At 40.0% G+C, this 21130-nt stretch overlaps 2 protein-coding genes across 6 annotated transcripts in view; one reads left to right on the top strand and one right to left on the bottom strand.

Moving 5' to 3' along the window:
• The window catches only part of GSAP (gamma-secretase activating protein), a 46727-nt gene extending 43135 nt beyond the window's left edge, over nt 1-3592 (top strand). For all 3 annotated transcript variants that reach the window (XM_005013660.4, XM_072030397.1, XM_038179964.1), the window contains 3 exons: nt 642-746; nt 903-996; nt 2051-3592. In XM_005013660.4, coding sequence (XP_005013717.3) covers nt 642-746; nt 903-996; nt 2051-2151 — 300 coding nt within the window. In that variant the 3' untranslated portion in view covers nt 2152-3592. The remainder of the gene's footprint in view (nt 1-641; nt 747-902; nt 997-2050) is intronic.
• A 154-nt stretch (nt 3593-3746) lies between these two features.
• The window catches only part of CCDC146 (coiled-coil domain containing 146), a 75317-nt gene continuing 57933 nt past the window's right edge, over nt 3747-21130 (bottom strand). For 2 of the 3 annotated variants that reach the window (XM_072030149.1, XM_072030269.1), the window contains exons 10-19: nt 20638-20733; nt 18991-19161; nt 17553-17641; nt 17272-17436; nt 15149-15373; nt 14331-14559; nt 7968-8096; nt 6929-7066; nt 5292-5540; nt 3747-4049 (exon numbers count right to left, since the gene is read on the bottom strand). In XM_072030149.1, coding sequence (XP_071886250.1) covers nt 3846-4049; nt 5292-5540; nt 6929-7066; nt 7968-8096; nt 14331-14559; nt 15149-15373; nt 17272-17436; nt 17553-17641; nt 18991-19161; nt 20638-20733 — 1695 coding nt within the window. In that variant the 3' untranslated portion in view covers nt 3747-3845. The remainder of the gene's footprint in view (nt 4050-5291; nt 5541-6928; nt 7067-7967; nt 8097-14330; nt 14560-15148; nt 15374-17271; nt 17437-17552; nt 17642-18990; nt 19162-20637; nt 20734-21130) is intronic. The other variant, XM_072030220.1, reaches the window with a different exon arrangement.

Genomic DNA, 21130 nt, shown 5'->3' on the forward strand with positions numbered 1-21130 from the left:
ATCTCACAGCGTTCCTATTTGCTTGCTTTTTGCTTAGGATTGGAAACTTTGGGACACTTTGAACACCTTTTGCCTTTGGGAATGTGAATCAATTCTACCGTTTCCCAGGACAGTGTCCTAAATAACAGGATGTAAAATCTGTTCCTAGTGTCTCCTTGTTGGCATTCTGCTTTTGTAGGCTTCCTTCCACTGAGCCTGAGAGAAGCCCTGTTCTGACCAGAGCATTAATAAACGGGGTGGCTTTGCTATTCTTTGGGAGAAGAATGAATCTAAACCAGAGTCCGTGTAAGGCATAAAAGGTCATTTTAAGCCTCAGTTGATGCTTAAGTACACGTGCAAAGTTGGGCAGAGTTGATGGGGCAGAATGGTTGACTGAAACTTGCTGAGTAGCTGGGATTTGATTTTTATTTTTATTTTTTTTTCCCCATGTTCTGGGAGCACGTTGTAAGCTCTTAGCTACTGGCTCCGAAATGGTGGCTCTGTGGGTAAACACAACGACATCTTACCTTCTGTCATCAGTGTGTAAAAGCAAATTTGTCTGTATTAAAGCCTGGATTTTTTGATTTTTTTTTCTCCTTTTTTCCCTCTTAAGTTTCCACAGTAATGTTTTATGTTCTCAATTTTTGGTTTTTGCTTACTAGGCTCTTGGTCAAAAGGTCCGTCAGTTCTGGAATCATCCAATAAATGCGAATTTAATCGCACGGAAATATGTGAAACTTCTGCTTGAGAAGCTAGGGAGTAGGCAGGTAAGAGCACATAAGCCCCGTTTTCTTTTCTTTATCTTTTTGCTCTGACAGCGTTGAGATTCCTGACCTTGCTGTCAACCATACCACACTGAAGGTAATGCTGAAACTTGGTACTGTGCAACTGTGTGAACTAATCTGAAATGTTCTCCCTCACAGTGTAGCAGGCCTATCTCCGAGAGACGCCCGGTGCCTGTAGAGTTTTTGCCACTTAACTACCTGACTAACATGCTGGCAGAGATAGAGAATCAAGGTAACTTGAATTCTTTGGAATTCAACTACTTTGGAAGACCAGTAAGTGTTACTCTTCGCTCACACTCAGCTATATCTTGACAATACAGATATAGCTGAGTTGTAAAGCTCCAGTGCTGTCTGGACATGCAGTTTGGGTTTCTTTCTGCTGATGGGAATTGTCAGAGCACTTGATCACTGTGCATCTTCTCATCCAAATCCTCTACGTGTTGAATCCAGTTGGCAAACTGGCTCACGGAGTGGTAGGAGGTGTTACTCTGTGCCCGAATGGGGAGAAGGGCTCGTGTGTTATGTACGCAGTGTGGTAGCTAAAGCCCTGCTGCTCAGCCAGTAAGCAGGGGCAGCCGCAGTCAGATCTTCCACCTCAGGGGAGAGTACTCAGATCACTCGGGTGGGAGGTGCTCTGAAGTAACAGGCATCTCAGAGCAGTACCTTTTGGTGACATAAGATTCAGATTGGTTAGGGCACTTGCTTCACACAAGGAAACCTAAGTATCCAGAGATTTTGAATTCCACTGAAAAAGCAAGTTGCAGAAAGGAAGCATTATGCTGTGTAGTGTGATTGGCCGTGCCTTTACCAGTAAACAAATTAAAGTCATGATAAGGACCCAAGTGCTAAAATAGAATTGCGTGTGTATGGACGTCATCCCAGTTAGGAAGGAAAAAGGAGCTAAACCATGTAGATGCATATGAGAATGTGCTCTGATCTGTTTTATGTACTACATTGGACTACAAACATTGCCAGTGTGCCTAAATCTTGTTTTTGATCTTCAACGTAGAATTTGTATGGAAATCCCTAGCAGCCTCCAGTCAAGGTCCAGCTTTCCTCCATATGGGGTATTGTGTACTTGTATCCCACTAACAGGAAAATTTCTGTCATGGGTGAGCATCCAGGCAACTGCATTGAAAACTGCTGGTGTTTTGTGTAAACAAAACCACAGTTCCACCTAACCCTTGCATTTGGTTATTGTAGGCCAAGATATTTAATAGACTGTGTGTTCTTGTACATGAAGTCCCAGTTCTACAAATGCTAACTTGCTTATTGTGTTCTCCTAGGTGTGCATCCATATGAAAAACAAGATCATGTTAATGTAAGGTTTGTGGAGGAAGCAGCACTGAAACATACCATGATGCTTCTGGGCCTCAAATATTCCTGAAGTAGCTTTCAACCGCACGTTAACTGTGGGACTCATAGAAGTTTTTCACACAGAAGTGTGCAACCCGTTGTTTGTTGTTTGTTCTTTTTTCTTTTTTTTTTAATGTAAATGTCATGTTTGCCAAATAATCTGCAGGTTTGGGTAGCCAGCATTACTGACAGAACCTACTCAAAGTAGCATTTGGTCCAATGTATTAAGGCTGAAATTACTGACTTCTAGAGAAATCCTAGAGAAATGCACCTGACACAAACCCAGGTTTCCAGTATGTCTGTGGTTTTCGGTCTGAAGCCCTCAAGTAAGGGGACCCCTTGTGGGTATCAGAACATGCTGTGGAAATTGGTGTTAAAATAGTTGACAGTAATAAGAAAGACAATGCTGAAAAAGGTAATCCAGTTGTATAGTAAGAAGTTGACCACTCTTTCTCATTGAGATTAATAAGAGTGTTTCCTGGTGTGGTTTTGTAAAATAGGTAAGGATAACAAATGAGAAATGAGTCTTTGTATATAAGGCATCCATAATGGTGTATTTGTTCCTTGGGGTGGTGAGGTTGGGCTTCTGCCTCTGGAATTGGATTCTAAAATACTTGTTTTTTATAATTAGGACAAAACGTAATCTCCTTAAAATGTGTGTGATGGGGTTTGTTGTTGTTTTTTTTAAGATATATATAATATATTAAATGTAATACAGGACAAGAAAAAAACTTGTCGGAAACTTTCCTTCACAGCAGCTTGGACAGAATTCTATGTGATTCTTTCCTTCTAACTTTTGGTGTTACAGTTCAAACCTCAGCTTCAAAAAGAACTGATGGAGGTTTTCTCCTCTTCTTCAAATTTTTTTATACATAACTGACCCAGGTTTGGGTTGTCTTTTTTTGTTGTTTTGTTTTAGTTTTGAACTGTGACATTAATTTCAAGGAGTAATAGTGGTTTGGTATGCAGGGAAAATCTTCAATTCCCACATGTGGGATTTCTGCAGTCTGCATTGGACTGAAAAACAACTGGATCACAGTTTCAGACTGTTGAACTAGTGAAATGCATTGACAATTCAATAGATTTTGGAGGTTTTCACTACATCCTCTGATACATACTCTGGGCAGTTTCCACTTCACTATTCCTTACCAGTTGAATGAAAAGATCCAGTTCTCAGAAGGGTTCAGTACACACTTGTGTCTCAGCAAGTTTATGGTCATTCCCTTGTTGCCATTACTGGAGAAATGTTACAGCTTTCTCAGTAACTGCATGGAGGGAAGGAATACTTTTATCAAAACAATTATTTTTTTCTGTCAATCCCAGACTGCAGAAAGCTCTGATAGTGTGTTTGTATAAGATGTGGGAGCTTTGTTCATGTGATATTAATAACCAGGGAAGACTTTCTAGGCTTTTTTAATGAAATGTACTATAAGAAATAGTCAGATGCAATAAAATTTCACCTGGAAACTAAAGTATTGTGATAATTGGTTATTTTTCTTAACATTTTAAAATACTGCACTACATTTGGCATACCAGGCTCCTCCTAGCCATAAGGAAGGAACTTGTATCCCTGACTGTCTAGCCATGCTTCTGGCACTAAGTACTACTTTGTAGTATGGAATTTGGCTAAACACTAAGGGACATTCCTTCAATGTAGTGTAAATGCTGTTGATTTGTGAGATTCAACCATTGGTAATGGCCTCTCCTGCTCCGGATGCTGTCTTTTCAGATTTCAATTGGCTTTACAATTGGTTTTCTGAAGTGTCTCATATTTGAACCAGGTTCACTTGGCTTGAAAGGAGCCAGGGCACCGTAGGGCCGTGGCAATGGGAGGCTGTATTCATCGTTCGGGATGTAGGCAGTTGGGCGCTGTTCTGCTGTTGTGTGGACACAGCCAGGCACTGCAGCTTGTTCCTCTTCTGCAGCCTGCTGGGAAAAAAAACAAAACACATCTTGTTCACATGGTGCTTACGTGCTTTAAAAATGCCATCAGTACTCTTCTGAGCTCAAATACAGAATGCCCAACAGGGAAATACTGTTAGTCTAATCCTTAGGAAACAGGTGAGTATTAGTTGTTTGTTGAAAAGAAGCATGATTTATTGACCGTGTAGATGGGAGCTTGTCCTTTTAATAAATATTGTATAGTCTGAACATGTTGTGTCTTTATTATTGAGAAGATGAGTTAAATGAACATATAAAAAATGTAGAAAGATGCAGAAATTGCAAATATGCAAAATATGCAAAAATGCAGATGTCGAAATATGTAGAATATGTAGAAGTATCTCAGGAACAAGATAGTAGTTCTGATGCTTCAAAACCTAGGCTGTATTTATGCTGACAGCAGCTGTTCCTGTAACTGTTACTGCAACAAGCTCTGGTCCACAGTACCGAAAGGAAACTGAGTCATAGCAGGAGGAGAAGTTAATGACAAAGGGTTCTTATTCTAAACCAGTTTTACCACAGCAATTTTGCATGACTTTGGGTTCTTTAAATGTATGCGCTGTGTATTCCTCCCCCAGCTATGTGCTCCTGTCAGATTTCCTCGGAGTGATCAAATGAAGGATCCATACAGCAGAGCTCACTTCCTACCTGCAGGAGTTCCCTCAGTTATAGACATCTCAGTTGTCTGTGACTTTTTCTTCTCTGGGAGCTTTCTGCTCAGGGGTTGGCAGTCTCAACTAAAGAGGTCCTAACTGCAGCCAGCAGGGTAGAACTGGAATCACTATTTGATCTGCTGCCCAATCTGATTTCTTGCTACTTCTGCTGTTCACTGCATCTTGATATGTGGAGGATGCCAAACTTAGTTCTGAACCTCAAGCCCTACCTTTTGTGGCTTTACATCAAACTGAAAGCAGTACTTCACTGATGTCCCAAAACATTGTCACATAAATCACTTCAATGAATGAAAACAGATCTTCCTTTGAGTGTAATATATTCTCTCATTAAAGTTTGGTGACCGGTTCTAAGTGGTGTGCCAGGCTGTAGGTGTAGTTGCACAGATCCACAGGGTGCTGCTTCTGTAGTTGCCTGTCTGTGCCATCATCCCCACCAGCCCCTGGAGCTCTGTGGCTGTCAGCACACAGCTATGTAGGGAGCTAACAGCTCTGCCAGAAAGATGAGCAGTGAAGGAGGAGAAACTGAAGACCCAACTGTGACAGAGCAAAAACTTACTCTAGCTCTGGCTTCAGCTGCTTCTTTATACACCTTCTCATTGCGTAAAATCTTCAACCATTCAATTTCTGTCTCCTTGGGCGGAGGAAGGCCTTGGTCTATCCTTGCTGAAACAGTCATCAAAAATTGTTCTTTGTCTCTCATTTCCTGCTGGAGTTTAATGGCAAGGGCTTGCTTCATGGATAACTCTGCAACAAGAGCCATCATCTTCTGGGTTCTGTCTTTAATCTTCTTCTGTAATTCACTTATCTGGAATAAGTGACAATTTTATTTTAGGTCTTCCCTTTAGATGCTGGATATGACACTTCAGTAAGTACAAGGTACATGAAAACAAGTCCAACTTGACTCTGTTTCCAAAAAGCCCCAGTTCTATACTTAAAAATAACTTTGAAACTGTGTGTGTGTGTTTCCTGTGTACACTCTGAACCATAGAAACCTGCAGCATAAAAAGTCCCAGTTACTCCAGTACAAGTTACGAGAAAATGTGTGTGTAATTATAATCTGCCCTTTTCAGCTGAATGCCAAAACTTCCATTTATCTCAAAGGCAGAGAGAAAAACCTAGATTCTGATTGAGCTTGTGCACAATTAACTTTTTATTGAGAGGTGTAAGAAATCTGATCCCTACAAGATAATTCAGTGACAATGTGGGCACAGCTGTGCTGTGGGGTAAGTTATCCTTAAGCAGGGTGACAGAAAAGGAACAAGATGTGAATCCTTGATTTGGATTGGAGGTGAGTTTAAATTAAAAAACAAACAAAACAAACAAAAACTCAGAATATTCTTAAATCTTTTTAAGATTTAAAACTGAATTTAAGATTAAAACTGAACTTTTGTCACACTGCCATTTTTACAGTAACTTATTAGCCAGTGGCCATAATTTTCCAAAGACAAACATCAGCCATGTTATTTCCCTTTCTGTAGAAAATGAAAGATTTGCTCTGAAGATGTTTTGATTTAAGCATATCCCAGTGCCAAACCTACCAACTAAGAAAAAAGTCAACCCTGGCCTTGTTTTACATCAATTATGTCACTTTTTCATTGAGCTCTGCTCTATTTTTCGTTAAGGAGGTGGGGGTGAGATGATTTTGCTCCTTCCCAAATAATGCTACTGGCAGCTAAAAGGCAGTATCTATAATTATATAAAAGTAACTGCACTGAAAATTATATTTCTTTCCTATGTGGTTCTCCTTATTTAAATAACAAAAACTGTGAGCCACGTGTCACATTTATCTTTTTTGCATTGGAGGCAATATGGGACTTATCTGGCTTTTCCTTTTTTTTTTTGTTTTTGTTTTTGTTCACTGTTTGTGTTTGTTATGGAAAGACAGTTCAGTAAACATTCGAGAGGAGGATTCTTCCAAGTTTGCAAGCATTCAACCTGAGAAATAACTGACATGTTTTGGTGCAACATCTATTTATGATGCAACTTTCTTTCTAAAAGAAACATTCCCAGTGCTGTTGCTAGGCCCATGTTACTGTTATTACCAAATGTCTAATTTTTTATGGATAACGTATGATTTGCCTATCAATAATCCCAGCCGCTAGTTTTGTAATTTGCAAGCGAGTCATCTGCCCTCTTGCCCAGCTATTTTGTTTCACGTAGGCCAGCAAGCAGAGCGTGCAATCCCCTTCTTACCCTTGTGGCTAAGAGCAGCGTGTCCTGCTGCCTGCTCCCTGCTGTGGTGCGGATCCTGGCTGTTAGCCGGGAAACGTGGTCATAGAGGAAATCCATCTCCAGCAGCCTCTCCTCTTTCTGCACCAGCTCTACCTCTATCTGCAGCGAGAAGGAGTACACACAACACGGGTAAATGGCAGGGGAAGGTGCAGCAGGAGCTGTTCTTGGGGTTGGTTGGAAAGAGTTGACAGCTCCTGAACTAATACCGGCAAACAGTCGTGTTCTTCACCAGCACTTTTCCCCAAATTTTCACCCTTTCTACCCCCTACCAGGCAAAAACTTAAGGTTGTTCTCAGTCTTCCAGATTTTCCGTGTCTGCCTGGGCCCTTTAGGTGGGCTGGGGATTACACTGACAATATTACTGCCTCGCCATGATTTTCCCAAGAGCAAGTAATTTTTTTTCAAAGATTTTTTGAAGTATCAAAACCAGGTGTGTGGCCCTTTGCCTGGCCTGGGTGCCGTTTAGGGAACGGGCTATTTTGTGTCTCCTTGTTGTAGTGGAACCAAAGCAGTAAAGCCAACCCCTGATAAGGGTGTTGTGTTTTATCCTAATTTGTGTGGATTGTAAGAGGGCAGCGGGACTGCCTCCGTGTCACAGTGTGGGGGCTGTGGTGGGGCAGCTCAGCGCCACTTGCAGAGGTTGGACAGCTTCACTCATCAGTTCATTATTTTGCATTTACTGTCCTCTGCCCCCTTTTCCATGTTAACCCTTGAGTGCATTTGGAGGGGCTGTGAAGTGCCGATGATGTGAATTAACCAGCCAAGGCAGGGTGATGCTAAGCCAGGTGCTCTGCACAGAGCCTCCCAGCCTCTGCTGGGAGAAGTCAAAATCCCCCACAGCCATTTTTCTTGGGAAGCAGGCACGGGGCTGCAGTTCCTGCTAACCAGTCATAAATATAGTAATTCCTCTTACAGAATGCTTATTTTAGAAATGAAAAAGATTTGCTTTTTCTAAGTAAGGTCAAAGTAAGAGCAATTGGGCAGTAAAAAGAGGTGCTACCTGTTCAATCTTCTTTCGCAGTTCGGGTGGCGATGGGTCCGTCCCTCCCAAGTCTCGCTTTCTGCTCTCATTCGTAGGGTCAGCAAGGATTGCCTCCATCTGTTTAATCCTGTCCTTGCACTGGGAATACTAGCAAACAAAAAGCCACAGCGGTTATTGGTGCAGACTGGAGGCAAAAAGCCCCGTTATTACTCTGTGAGGGGAGGTGGCAGGTCCTGGTGTGTCTGATTTCCTGCAGTTTGCTGTGTGGTTTGCAAACGAAGCAGATGGGGCACACGGCTCTCAGCCACGCTCGCTGGCTGTGCCCGGTCTTGGAAGCAAGGCTCTGGCCTTGGGGGAGCATTTGGGATGCAGAATGATGCTGCTCAGACACTGAAAACGTCTCCCTATGAAACCAGAGGTGGATGGTGGAGATACAGCGTTCTTACCTGTTGCTAATGAACAGGAATTTACCTTCCGAACATCTTTGGAAGGTTAGGAAAGGGCAGCCCTGGGGGGAGCTGATACCTTCTTCAGCTTCTGCTGGGTGGCCTAGATGAAAGCTGCAGCTGGTTTGTCCCAAACTACGTCCTTTGGGCTGTGCCAGGGCTGTGCTGAGAGCTGCCCTCTGTGGCTGCTGCCTGCGGTTGGGAGGGCAGCTTGGTTGCTGGGGGGGGCACAGGCAGCATATGCTCTGCCCAGAGGAGGGAGGAAAGCCCCAGGGAAGGTTGTGGGCCCTCAAGGCCAGGCTGGATGGGGCTTTGGGCAACCTGGGCTGGTGGGAGCTGTCCCTGCCCATGGCAGGGGGTGGGACTGGGTGGTTTTTAAGGTCCCTTCCAACCCAAACCATTCTGGGATTCTGACTCTCACTGGTGCCTGCTTCCTTCTCCCACCCCAGTCCCTGCCACCTGCTGCCCTGCACTCAGCCCAGCCCCACGGGTGCCACCAGGACACGTGGCAGCATCTGCTGGGCTGGCAGCCTGGGCATCCTGAAGGTCTCATGCCTGGAGGCTTCCAGGTTTTCTCTGCTCGAGTGCCTGGATGCGTATCCTGTCGTGACTCGGCGGTGACACCGAGTGCTGGGAGCTGTGACCCGAAGCACAGGTGTTCCCTGACCCTTCTGACGTGAGAAGCTCCCACGGAAAGCCACTTCCCAGAATACACAGATGGAAATCCATGTTCTTCCCTGAAAGTGTCCGGACTTTCAGGACTGACGATGGTTTTTGTGCATGTTGATGCACACCTGGCCGTCTGTCAGCACCTTGTCACACCACCGGGACACGAACCCTGCGACTTGCTATAAATGCTATCCTCCAGCTACAGGGGATGACACAGAAATAGTGGTCACTGGCTCTGAAATCTATGAAGGGTCACCAGGAATACAGAGTAAATGTTTAGCTGTTGCTACAGGGAAAAATTCGTGTTTAACAGCCAAAGGAAAGCTGATGGGTAGCCACGTGTGGTGAGGGAGCAGCAGCAGGGTGCTTGCTCTAAACACTGCTGGCAAAGTGGCATCGTGCAGATCCTTCTTTTTGTCTAAAAGCCAACAGTAAAAACCTTAAATAACTACAGTTTCCTCATCAAATCGTGATTTGGCTTAAAATGTATGCCAGTCAGTATGCAACTGGTTTCAGGGTACTGCAAAATTTATTCTTGCTTATTCTTTAATAAGCAGCTAAAACCCAAGCCCAACAGCACACAGAGAATTACAAGCGGAAGAATGGGAGAACAGGATGAGCACAAACAAGAGGATGCAGTGATGCTGCCAGGTATTTTGTATCTAGGGACAAATTGCTCAAACACTAATTCAGCTGCAAACACCTTGTCGGAGGCAGTGTACCCGTAACGAGAGCAGGGACAGCTCAGCGGGTCACATTTTCCAGGACTGAAAGGTTACTCTAGGGAAGAGGGACTAGTGCAGAACAAACACTGTCCAGGAAAACAGGAAAACAAAAATCTGTGAGGGGTTTCCTGTTAAATACTGGACTTACTTTCAAATGCAGAAGGAATTGGGGTTGATTAAATGAAGACTAACCCAAACGCAAGCAAAGCACATTTGGTGTGAACCATGATATTATGTGTCTGCTTAAGTAACGTGACAGGAGGTACCTTTATTTTCTCCTAAGTTGTGTCATTTTCCTTGGACAGTACTTCAGCTAAGCTCTAAGAGATTCTAAGTCTTAAAGCCCCCCAAAAGGCCACCCTTCTTTCCTGGAGAGCATTTGAGGGCATAGGAAAAGGCTGTAGAAGAGAGGCTTGCTGTGCTTGATTGGAAACAGTCAAAACAGGAGGAATTGCTGAAGAATAAAGAGGCAAGAGGAAGCAAGTACCAGATAAAGGGCTGCTCTGAGAAAGTGGAGGGGTTGGTGCTTCTTCTGGAAAGCTCAGAGGAGGCAGGCGAGGTGCCTAGAGCACTAGAATAGGGCAAATGTCACCTGTTTTTAAAAATGGGGGGAAATGGAGGTACAGAATTATAGATAACATTGATAACTTCACTTTCTGATGAATACATTTGGAACAAGTCATTCAGCTTCCTTTGTAAATAGCTAAAAAATAAAAAGGGTGTGGACATTGGCCAGCCCAGTCATGCTAAACCAGTCCAATTACCTACTGTGAAAATGTAATGGGTATGTGGATGAGAAATGGTAGGTATCATGCAGCTTGGTTTTTACAGAGCTTCAATACTGTTTTATATGATATTCTCATGAACAAGCTGTGGAAATGGTCTTGATGAAGACATAAGGTAAGTGCTACATCAGTAGTAGAGGTAAACTGAGAGAGACTGCAAATATTTTGGAGGAGATGATTCAAACCCCAAATGATCTGAAAAAAGGTTTGAATAAATGAAGTTATCTCAAATGACACATGCAAGGTGCTGCATGTAAGCTGTATGAATGCAGAATCCAGGCCATCTGATTAGACACCTTAAAACTGTGGCCTGGTAGTTAGGTACTCTTGCAGGGTGAACTTGAATCAAGATGTGCTGCTGCAAGAAAAGCTACTGCCATACCTGGGTACATAAGCAGAATTACAACCAGCCAGTTGTCTGAATGAATCCTTCCACTCTCAGCCACTGCTATTAGACACTGTGTGTCAAGGAAAAAAATAATAAAATAGAAAAAGAAGACAGAAAAGAAGAACCTAAACCACATTAGCTGTAAGGGCTGATGGAAAGGAGTGGAGTTGTGTAACCTAACAAAAGGATGGGAGAGGAGCATGATTAACTTTATTCCATAAACATGAAATGCTGCTGCAGGGAGGAAAAGAATGATCCATTTGTCATGCCCCTGGTGGATGGAAGAAAAAAAATCAATAGGCTTACATTGCAGCAAGAAAGCATCAGGCTAAAGGTTAAGAAAATCTTTCCTCTGTTAAGGATGTCCTGGGACAGCTTGCCCGGGGAACTGCAGTTTCCATCAGCAGGGGTTTGAAAGACCAACTCAGCTCTCTCAGGAAGAGCAGAAAACCCCACGCAGGAGCAGCAGCAGAAGCAGGATTGCCTCAATAAACCTCTCACCTCTCCACGAGCCCTGGTTTCCTGTGACTGATAATGTGGTCTGTAGATTTTCATGGGGCGGTATTAAAGCCTGGATACATTTTTATGCCAAATGCCTCTCTGAGATTGTCAGTACATTAGCTCAGCTCTGAGGCATGAAGGTGCCACCTAGAGCACCCTGCCAGCTCAGTGGCTCTGCTTGTTGGACTAATTAATGATTGGTGCCAAGTATTTCTCGCTGATGCGTGAAGGCAGGCTGGTTTTCATGGGTCATTTCAGCCAGCAGGAACAGTCCCTTCATGTGCGGTCAAAATTAAAAGGTAACACAGTTTTAAGCCCAGGGAAAACCACCTCGGAATCTCACCAGGTACTCCTTGTGTCAGATGAAGTACTTTGAAATATTTCTAATGCTTTACATTGATGTTAACAAAAATAGCTGCTCACATTATTAGCACTGGCTGAGAACAGCTCTGATATTTTATTAGATACAATCTATTCACCAGCATCCCATTCTTTTGTGGAAATGAGCAGCCTTTGGTGGAAAGTGTAAGAGTGGAACATCCATGAGCTTGATGATTAAGCAGCTCATGTGGAATACAGGAGACCCAGATGAAATTTTTGTTCTAGACTCACACAGCCGCCATCTGTGCTTTTCCACTCTCCATTTCTATCAGATGCAAACAAACAGCAAATATTGAAATATTTTCTAATTTGTGATGCTGAAGCTGGTTTTCATTTCAGGTCCCTTTATATTTGAAGTATTACCATATATGAAATTATATCTGTTGTTGGAAGATCATTCAGCAAGCAACACCAGAAAGCTTAATTTACCACTGGACTGAGTAAAAAGAAAGAAGTTCTGGGGAAATGTGAAGATTGGGAAATGCAGGAAAGGAGAAAAACAATACAGAAAAGATGAAAAAGCTTAGAAAGTACTCAAGATTTAAGGAGACAGGAAGGGTAGGAAAGGGGGAAAAGAAAATTTAAGAAGAGCAGGTACAGAATTTGTCCTGCTTAATTCAGATAGCCTGAACTGTACATGTACATGTATTTCAAATGTCGATGCCTTCTGAAGTACCCTTCCTACATCATTCAAAGTTTCCTATGCAATCAAAGGGAAGAGGTAGGCGTCTCCAGGATAAAGACCTCCCAAGAGGAATGTTTTGCTTGACACATAAGGTTATCGGCATCTCCTCTGTAGGCAAGGACACCTAACTCTTTCCACTAATAACCAGACCGTATCCATTTATTTGGATGATTTGTCCTGTGGGCTCCTACCATGAGCTTAAAGTTGGAGCAGCTGGTGACAACTCTTCAGGTTTCAGCTTGGCATCAGAGGTTGGATTCACAGACAAGACAAGTGATTTAGGTCTGTATTGAGCACACCAAGTCAGAGTTTTGTGCAAATGAGTGTTATAGTAAAATGCTTGGCACATTGTAACAGAACTGAGTTGGATTTCAACATGGGGCCAAAGCTGTAATCTGGACAGAAATTAGTGAGCTGAAGTTTGCAGCCAACACCAGAATTCAGCTTTGGGCTTATGGCTTTTATTTGAATCATGGAGATAAAGCCAAATGGATTGAAACTGTTTCTCACTAGACATAATGGCTACTGCCAGCAGGAGGAACAGCACTAACGCTAGAATGGCTGAGTACAAGGAGATGGCTGTGTTCATGGCCACTTTGAACCATGTAACACGGCTTCAGTAACCACAGTAAAAAGCTGAGACCCAATAGTTTGATTAATCACGGTTGTGATTATTGTTCAGTGACAAATCTTTGACTTGGGAACATTTATGAGACTACTCTGTGCCTCCCAACACTATTTTCCTACTTTTTAATTTTATGCTGTTATTGCAAAAAGATGTAAAGAGTCTGTATCAGCAGCTTCTCTTTAACTGTGACTTCACACAAACAATCATCATAAAGGAGAAAGTTTCAGGAATTCAGAACACAATAATCAAAGTTTCACTGCTGACTCTCAGTTCACAGAAACTATCTGCCTGTCGTTGCTGCATTTGACTCTGTGACTCTCAGCCTCATTCTAAGTCCTACCTTTAAACATCTCTTATTTTCTTCAGTCTATCACATGGTTTTCATATCTTCTCTATTCATCATTGAAATCTGTAATTGCACTGTACAGTTTGGGGAATGATTTGTGTAAGGTATTATAGAAAATTTTATTATTTTAGCAGAGCATATAATTTCTTTAAAAGACCAAACGTAACAGAATAGTGCAAGCACTATTTAACAGTGAGTCACAGCTCCCATCAAGCAATTACGGATGGCAATGGTACACCATACTTTATTATTTTGTGCAGGCACTAGCTGAGTATATATGGAAAAAATTACCATCTGGAGATAAGGTCAAAAGTAAATGAGCCATTTCAGAAAGCAAGGAAAGAATGTCCAGAACAATGACGAACACTGCAGTTTGTTAATTGTTTAATGTCATGTTGTAACTAGAACTAAAACTTACACTGTTTTTGTGTAGAAGAAAATGTACGTGGCATCACTGTGGGCTGCAGTTTCCAGAGTAGGCTCACAGTCAAGTGTGAATTGAGTTATTATTTCAGGAATTTGAAGACCTAAGTATATCCCCGTCCTTCCATCTACCCCCATCAATACAGTTTTAACAAATTTTATCTCCATTCCCATTTTTTCCCCATGACTACTCTTCTCCAGTTTAGTCATGTTGACATTTACAGCTATGGGGAGGACCAGCTGAGATTCCACAGCCAGGCAGTGTTTGGTATGTGCAAGGCAAAGTGTCAGAGTCATAAGCTAGAAACTCACAAATTTGATGTTAAAAGCATGCAGCAGTGCTTTGTTTTAAAATACAGAATAATTCAAACAAACAGAAAGGTAAAGGTTTCTTTCCCACCAACCTGTATCTGAAGTACCACCAAATCTGCATCCAGGGCTTTCTTTGTTGGTAGTGCTTTAAACAAAAATTCAATCTGTCTCTTCTTCTCAGCTACCTTCATCTTCAGAAAACTGATCTTTTCATCCATAGCTTGCATCTCAATATCTCCATTTCTACACAATATCTCTTGCATGTTTATTTTTTCATACAAAATGCATACCTCTTCTTCTCGACTTTTGAGCAGAAGACCACTGCAATAAGCCCAAAATGAAAAGGTAAGACTTAAAAATTTTTGACTCATATTCAATGTATTCCATTTGAGAACATAACTGGCAAGCTTGGAAGATGATAGTAATAATCTAGGAAAATGTACCAAATGTGCTTTAAATAGAGAACAAAATAATTACAATGTGAAAACTGGAGAACACACAATTGCAAAGGTTACCCTGGTGTTTCATATGATTTTTAAAGCTCTTCTGGCTTCCCTCAGCATTCCTTTTAAAGTGGATTAACAGGATCAGAGAGTTCTACAACTGTATTTTTATACAAGAAACGTACACAAAGATCAAAAAGAGCAGAAGGCTACAAGCTCTCCAGGCATTCAGTAGATTAGATTCTGTAACAGTTCTGAAGAACAATTGTCTTCATCCATGGAGGAACAACAAACACCTGGATAATGCACAGTAGCACTGGCACTGCAGTGAGGTGGGCTGTTTATGAAGCACTGGAGTAAGGCAGCCCTGTAGTATTCCTAATTAGACTTGCTCATAAGTTGAAAAATATTGTTGACTGATGAATTTCAAAATTACACATTTTATTACATTAAATTTACACGTATACCTCTCATTTTTTTGCTGAATAGCCCTTTCGTATTTTTTGCGTAGCTGCACAATTTCCTCTTCAATGCGGGAGATAATATTGGTAAGTCTGTCAAGATCCAGAAGCTGTTGCTTTTTCTTTTCTTTCATCTCATCCATGACTTGTTCAAGTTTGGAGTAATCAGTTTTGAGACTGTCTTTAATTGCTACATTACTTGTATTCTTCAGATATTGTCTCTGCAGTATTCTTTAACGCAACAGAAAAGCAGGAAAGTTTTTAGTCCTTTTAAATTGAAAGTAATTTCAGCTATTAAAAACAGAGCTTAAACTAAATCCTAAAATACACAAAGGGTCTTCTATGTCACTCTGCTTGGCAGACACACTACAAGAGGTAGAAAGTCCCTTTGAGAACAGCTTCTCTGTATGAGTTCTTTCCAGCTTGAACTGATCTGGATTACAACCCAGCTAAGTGCTTGAAATGGAGCCCTGCACCACAGCTCTGTCCTTTACTGGGTAGCCCAAGGGGCCACAAGGAATAAAGTTCAAGAGTAGAAGTATAAACTATGATGCAAATTCTCCGTGTGTAGAAAACCTGTCCTTCTCTCCATTTTAGGAGCAATATTTAAATAAGGTCTCTGAGTTTATAGCACACTGCAACACAAGAACAAACATTATCAATCAATGAGAAACAAAACAATCACAACATCAGATCAGTGACAAGATCCTATTACAGATCCCTAAAAATGAAGAAAGGAACACATTATTTCAAGAGACCCTGCTAGCCTTTGGATGATGGTCCCTTGCTCTAAAGACAGCTTCTTGTTGCCACATGGGTCATTTATTTGCTAACAAGGAACTTAGACTTTCTGCATTTAATCTGTGGTAAGCATCATTTCTTGAGCAAGACACTACTTTAGCTACACGGGGAAAATATTAATGTCAAAGTATGAAAGAGGTAGTGAAAGAAGAAGCATTGTCTCCTGATAAAATACAGAACTGCAAATGAAATGTCCCGCTTCCCACCCTTGGTTCCAGCATTAAGCTGCTGAATTACTCCATGCAAAGTTGTGAGCTTCTTTCTGGTTCATTTTGCCTGTATGCATAACACTTTCCAGGTCCAGAGGGTATTACTGTATTGAATTAAACCTTTGTAAAGCAAGTTTGAGAGTGAAAGAATGGCAGTATTGCAGAAATGCAACGTATTATGAAATAGTTTATGAAGAGCCTTTATCTTTTTGGACTGATGCTCTGTCCTCTAAATTGTGTAGCTTGCAGTTAAGTCAGGGATACCATGATACTAAAGTATATTACTGGGATTAGAAATATTTCCCATAGGGTACAAAATTAGTGATAATTCATTACCTTTAGCTACTTTTAAATCCAGGTTTGCAGAAATCAAAATGTCTGTTGGGTGTCTACTGGAGTATGGTCCAGTGCACAACAATGAGTTATTTTGGATGTCTAGACAATATATATATCCGTCTTTTTAGCATTTCTTCTCCTTTCAGCAGGAATTTATTGGGAAGACCTCAACAATCTTAGCACAAAATGTCAGCTTGTGCATTTCAACAAAATGACTTAAATCAGTGAAGTGCCACTTCTTCTCTCTCTTCCTCCAGCATGACTTTGAAATAAAGCTACATGCAGATTCAAAATATATTTTGGGTGAGTGTACCCTGAACACATTCTTAGGTCTGGTTCTGCAATTTTTTGTTGGCACCAGAAAACAAAGTTTGGGGCAAAACAAATTTTTGTGCTGCTCTGCATACACAATTAACTCTTTGCTAGCTTCCTGCTTTCCCAGCTTCCAGTTTCAGAGACATTGTCATTCCGTCTGTATAGCACCAAGCAGAGTATCATCACTAGGATGACAAAAAGACTGCAAAAGGGCATCTCCACTAAACAGTGATCCAGGAAAAAAATAAAATAGAATCACACCCCAACTGTGAATTGTTAAGGTGATAAGAAATTGGAGAGAATTATGTAAGGGTGTCGCAACATTTCTAAGTTTGGATCAGGTTTTAAAAATCAGGATAATGGCTTTCAAGGAAGAAATAGGTGTAGTGGAACTGGATTATCTCTTAAGGTTTTCTGTAATTCTTTCCTATTTTTATAATTGTGAGCTATAGCTTAGTTAAAACTCACCTTTCTTTGGTTATCACAGTATTCCTTAAAGTTTCTATTTTATTTTCTATCAATTTTACCCGGTTTCTAAGTTCAGTTACTTTCTGCTGAGCAATATGTGCCAAATTTATACATTTATTCCTTTCGTTTTGGATTACATCACATATTTTAGTAAATCCTTTGAGTCTGAAGAAAAGACAAGTGTATAAGAATTAATTATTGTAAGTTAATGCACACATTATCTCAATAAAAATGCTTTAAAAGGCATTATTTTATTAAATGTATCATTATTATTTTCTTACTGTTTTTGGATTTTTCTTTTTGTCTTTTTATACACTTCTATTTCAAGATCCTTTCTTTTTATTTCTTTAAGACTATTTTGGAGTTGTATCTGAAATGTAAAATAGAATTCAGTAAGCACTTCAGAATTTTCTAATCTAAAAATCTAATGTTTTTAGATTTTTCAAAGAAATATCTTCAAAGAAGTGACTGAAACAGCTACTCCTATTAGATGAGGAAAAGACAGTGAGGCAGAATTGTTCCAAGAACTTGTTCTAATTATAATGAAATACTTTTACTGTAACATTAAAGAGCAAAGTCTATGTATACTAATCTTACAATGACTGTTGTTAATGTAGATAACGGATTTGATGCTGCATCTTAAAATGATTTCTGGAGTTCTATTGTATCTGTTAATTAGCCACTCCATCACAATATAATTGTCTGGCATATGCACCACTGAAATTGTACCTTGAATTTCTGGTGCACTTCCTTTTTCACTTTATTTATTTATTATTTTTTTCCTTCCTTTTAAACAATTACAGATTCAAGTAGAATGACACACATTTTGTTAGGGCTCTTACCTTTTGATTTCAGTTCTGTTTGGTCCTTAATAGTCTAGGTCATTACCCTTTAGTGGACAGGCCTTCTCTCACCTCCCACTGATACGAGGAGGTTGTACTGGCATTAGGAAAAGCTGGTGGATCTTGGGTTGCTATCCTGGGCAACCTGTGTTAACTTATTTTCTTTATGATTTAGCCTGTTTATGGACTTATTTTTAACAAATGTGTAAAGCCTGACATGCTCCTTTGACTTTATTTCTGTAGACAGTCAAATATTCCCAAAGTGCTATAGGGGCAGCTTATCTGATTTATTTTAATACAGACATACATTGTGAAAGTGTAACCAGTTTGTTCCTGGTATTTAGTGCAGACTGTGCAAAATCATAGACCATGCATAATACTATAATGTCAGCAAACCCAGTGACTATTCAGAAAAAAAAGTTTTCTTTCCCTCTTCCTTCAAATTAATAGAATGACTTAAACCTTGAAGCGTATCAGGAAAATAAAAATTGGCACCTGGCCTTGGAATAAGTAGCAGGTCTATTATCTTCTAATGTCCACATATTTGCACAATAAAACACACGGTTGTTGTACTTCTGAGAATCTCAGCTATCTGCTTTTCTGCCTCTTTATTTCAGAATTATTTATTTTATTCTTTAGAAAGAAAACCTCCTTTCAAACACCTTGTTTCAATTGTGTTGTGATATTGCAGCACACTGCTGCACTGCACCATGAATTGCCACTAAAACAAGAGAACTGAGAGCTTCCTGCCTGGTGGTGGAACTTTGAAGAGGGAAATGAGAGTCTGTAATGTTCCCCTCACCAGTAATTTAATTTCTCCTTATACCAGCTTTTACTTTAGAATATTCTTCTAATTATATGAGATACAATTTTTTACCTGGGCTTTCTGAACTTCCCTACATTTTTGCTCCTTCTCTTCAACTTTGAGCAATGTCAGATGTGCAAGTCTGGATAACTCATTCCTGTATTTTTCCTGCTCTTTGAAAAGCTGTCTCTCTTCAGTGATACATTCGTCTAATGTGCGGGCATCCGTATCTGATATCATTTCCTGAAGAAAAGCAAATTCAGTTCCTTATGGATTTATGCGATAGTGTTGACAAAACTGAAGTTTGAAACACTTTGGGTTTACCTGCAAAGTGCACATATATATGGACTACATGGATTTAAATATGAATATGTAATAAAACTTCCTTAAAGATACCAGCTGAAATGTTATACATAATCCCTTAGCAACAAGTTAAAATATTTTATCACCTAGGAAGTTTCTCTTCCTCAATCTAGCAGGTCTTTCAGCTATTAAATAGAAAAGTAACAAAACTAGACTATGCAGCGATCTTCACTACAACAGGTTTGGAAAACAAGTTTTACATGAAGAATCTCAAAGAGATCTCCTTAAATCAAGATGGGAGGATAAGTGGATCAGAGTCTGTTGTAGCCATAAAGTGAATAGAAGTCTGATAACAGACTTCCCAAATTAGAAGTCAAACATAACAAAATCCAGTGACTGAAAGCTAAAGCTAGACAAACTCAGATGATAAAAAGCACACATTTTTAACACAGATTAACCACCAAAACAATTTAGCAGGAACTGTGGTTGTCTCTCCCACACTGGCAATTTTAAAATCAAGACTTGGACTTTTTCTAAGGTTAAATGATCAGAACAGTTATTTGTGTAATCTTTGAATCCACTTACATCCCTCTATAATCTTTAAATAAGCCTATTTCCAGGCTTCACCAAGAATATAGAGAGCATTACTGACTACTGTGGTCCATTAAAAACATATCCCATATACAAATAGTGATATAGAAATGCCTATGTATTCAAAACCAAGCTGAATTCCACCTGAAAAACCTAATTAAGAGGGCACAAAATAAAAATGTATATGAGGGTAAGAAGATAAGAGAATATGATCTTAAGAAAAAAATGTCTGAAATATATTGTTTGTTATAAAGTCATCTGTATAGTGGCAAGTACTAATACTCTTACAGTTGAAGAATCTGCATTTCCACAGTGTATTTGACCATGGTCAGTATTGACAGGCATCTACAAATGTATTAGAAGTTGTCACTTCCCATGTCAAGGGATTTGGAACTAGATGGTCCTTAAGGTCCCTTCCAACACAAACCATGATTCTATGAAATGATAAAACTATGAAAATGAAAAATTTAGTTTAAATTTAATTTAGCAATTCTGAGTTGTCCTTGTTTTAACAATATACTGTGCCATACCCAAAGAAAATTTACATGCATCATATTTCTAGCTGCAGTATAGTTAATGATAGTCAGAAGGACTTAAACTAGAAAAAAAATGTTTTCTACCTTCCAATATGTGACCAGTAACACTGAAAAATGTTTTCTAAATATGACAAGCAACCAGTCTTTAAAACTGAAGAAAATACTCTTTTCTTTTCTCACCAGAAAGACGCAGCTAGAAATGCTCATTATTTTTTCTTTATTCCCTTTATTCTCATAGCTGTAAAGCAACTGTTACAGTGAGTAAGTATGAGAAAGCAGAACACATCACCTGTTCAGCTAAACTTCTCTTGTTCATTTCAATCTCCTTCTGCAGTTCTCGTCTTCTTTCTAATAGTACTTCATTACTTTTAGGGATAGCTTCTGCCTACAAAAATAAATCACACATTCTGTATGATGCCAACAAAAGGTGTGAAAAATGTAAAATGCAGAAAATCTGTTTCAATTACTTACATACATTATGAAATGATTTTTTTTTTCTTTTTCTGGTTTGTGATAGTACCTAATCCAAGAGTTATCGGTTGTTGAGTAGAGCTCCTCAGCAATACTTGCAAGTTGTTCAAGCTTTTCTATTCAGAATTTAACTGTAAGGATTGAACCTCAAAAAGCCCAATTTAAGTAACTGAATGTACACTTGTTATTCTTTTCAGCAACTAAGCCACAAATAAAAAAAAATATATATCAGAAAAACCAATTACATAAATATGTTAACTCTGATCTTGCTAAAGGAAGAAAATACCAATAATTTTAATGAGGTTGTTATT

The sequence above is a fragment of the Anas platyrhynchos genome, chromosome 1 (assembly GCF_047663525.1).
Source record: "Anas platyrhynchos isolate ZD024472 breed Pekin duck chromosome 1, IASCAAS_PekinDuck_T2T, whole genome shotgun sequence".
Taxonomy (NCBI): domain Eukaryota; kingdom Metazoa; phylum Chordata; class Aves; order Anseriformes; family Anatidae; genus Anas; species Anas platyrhynchos.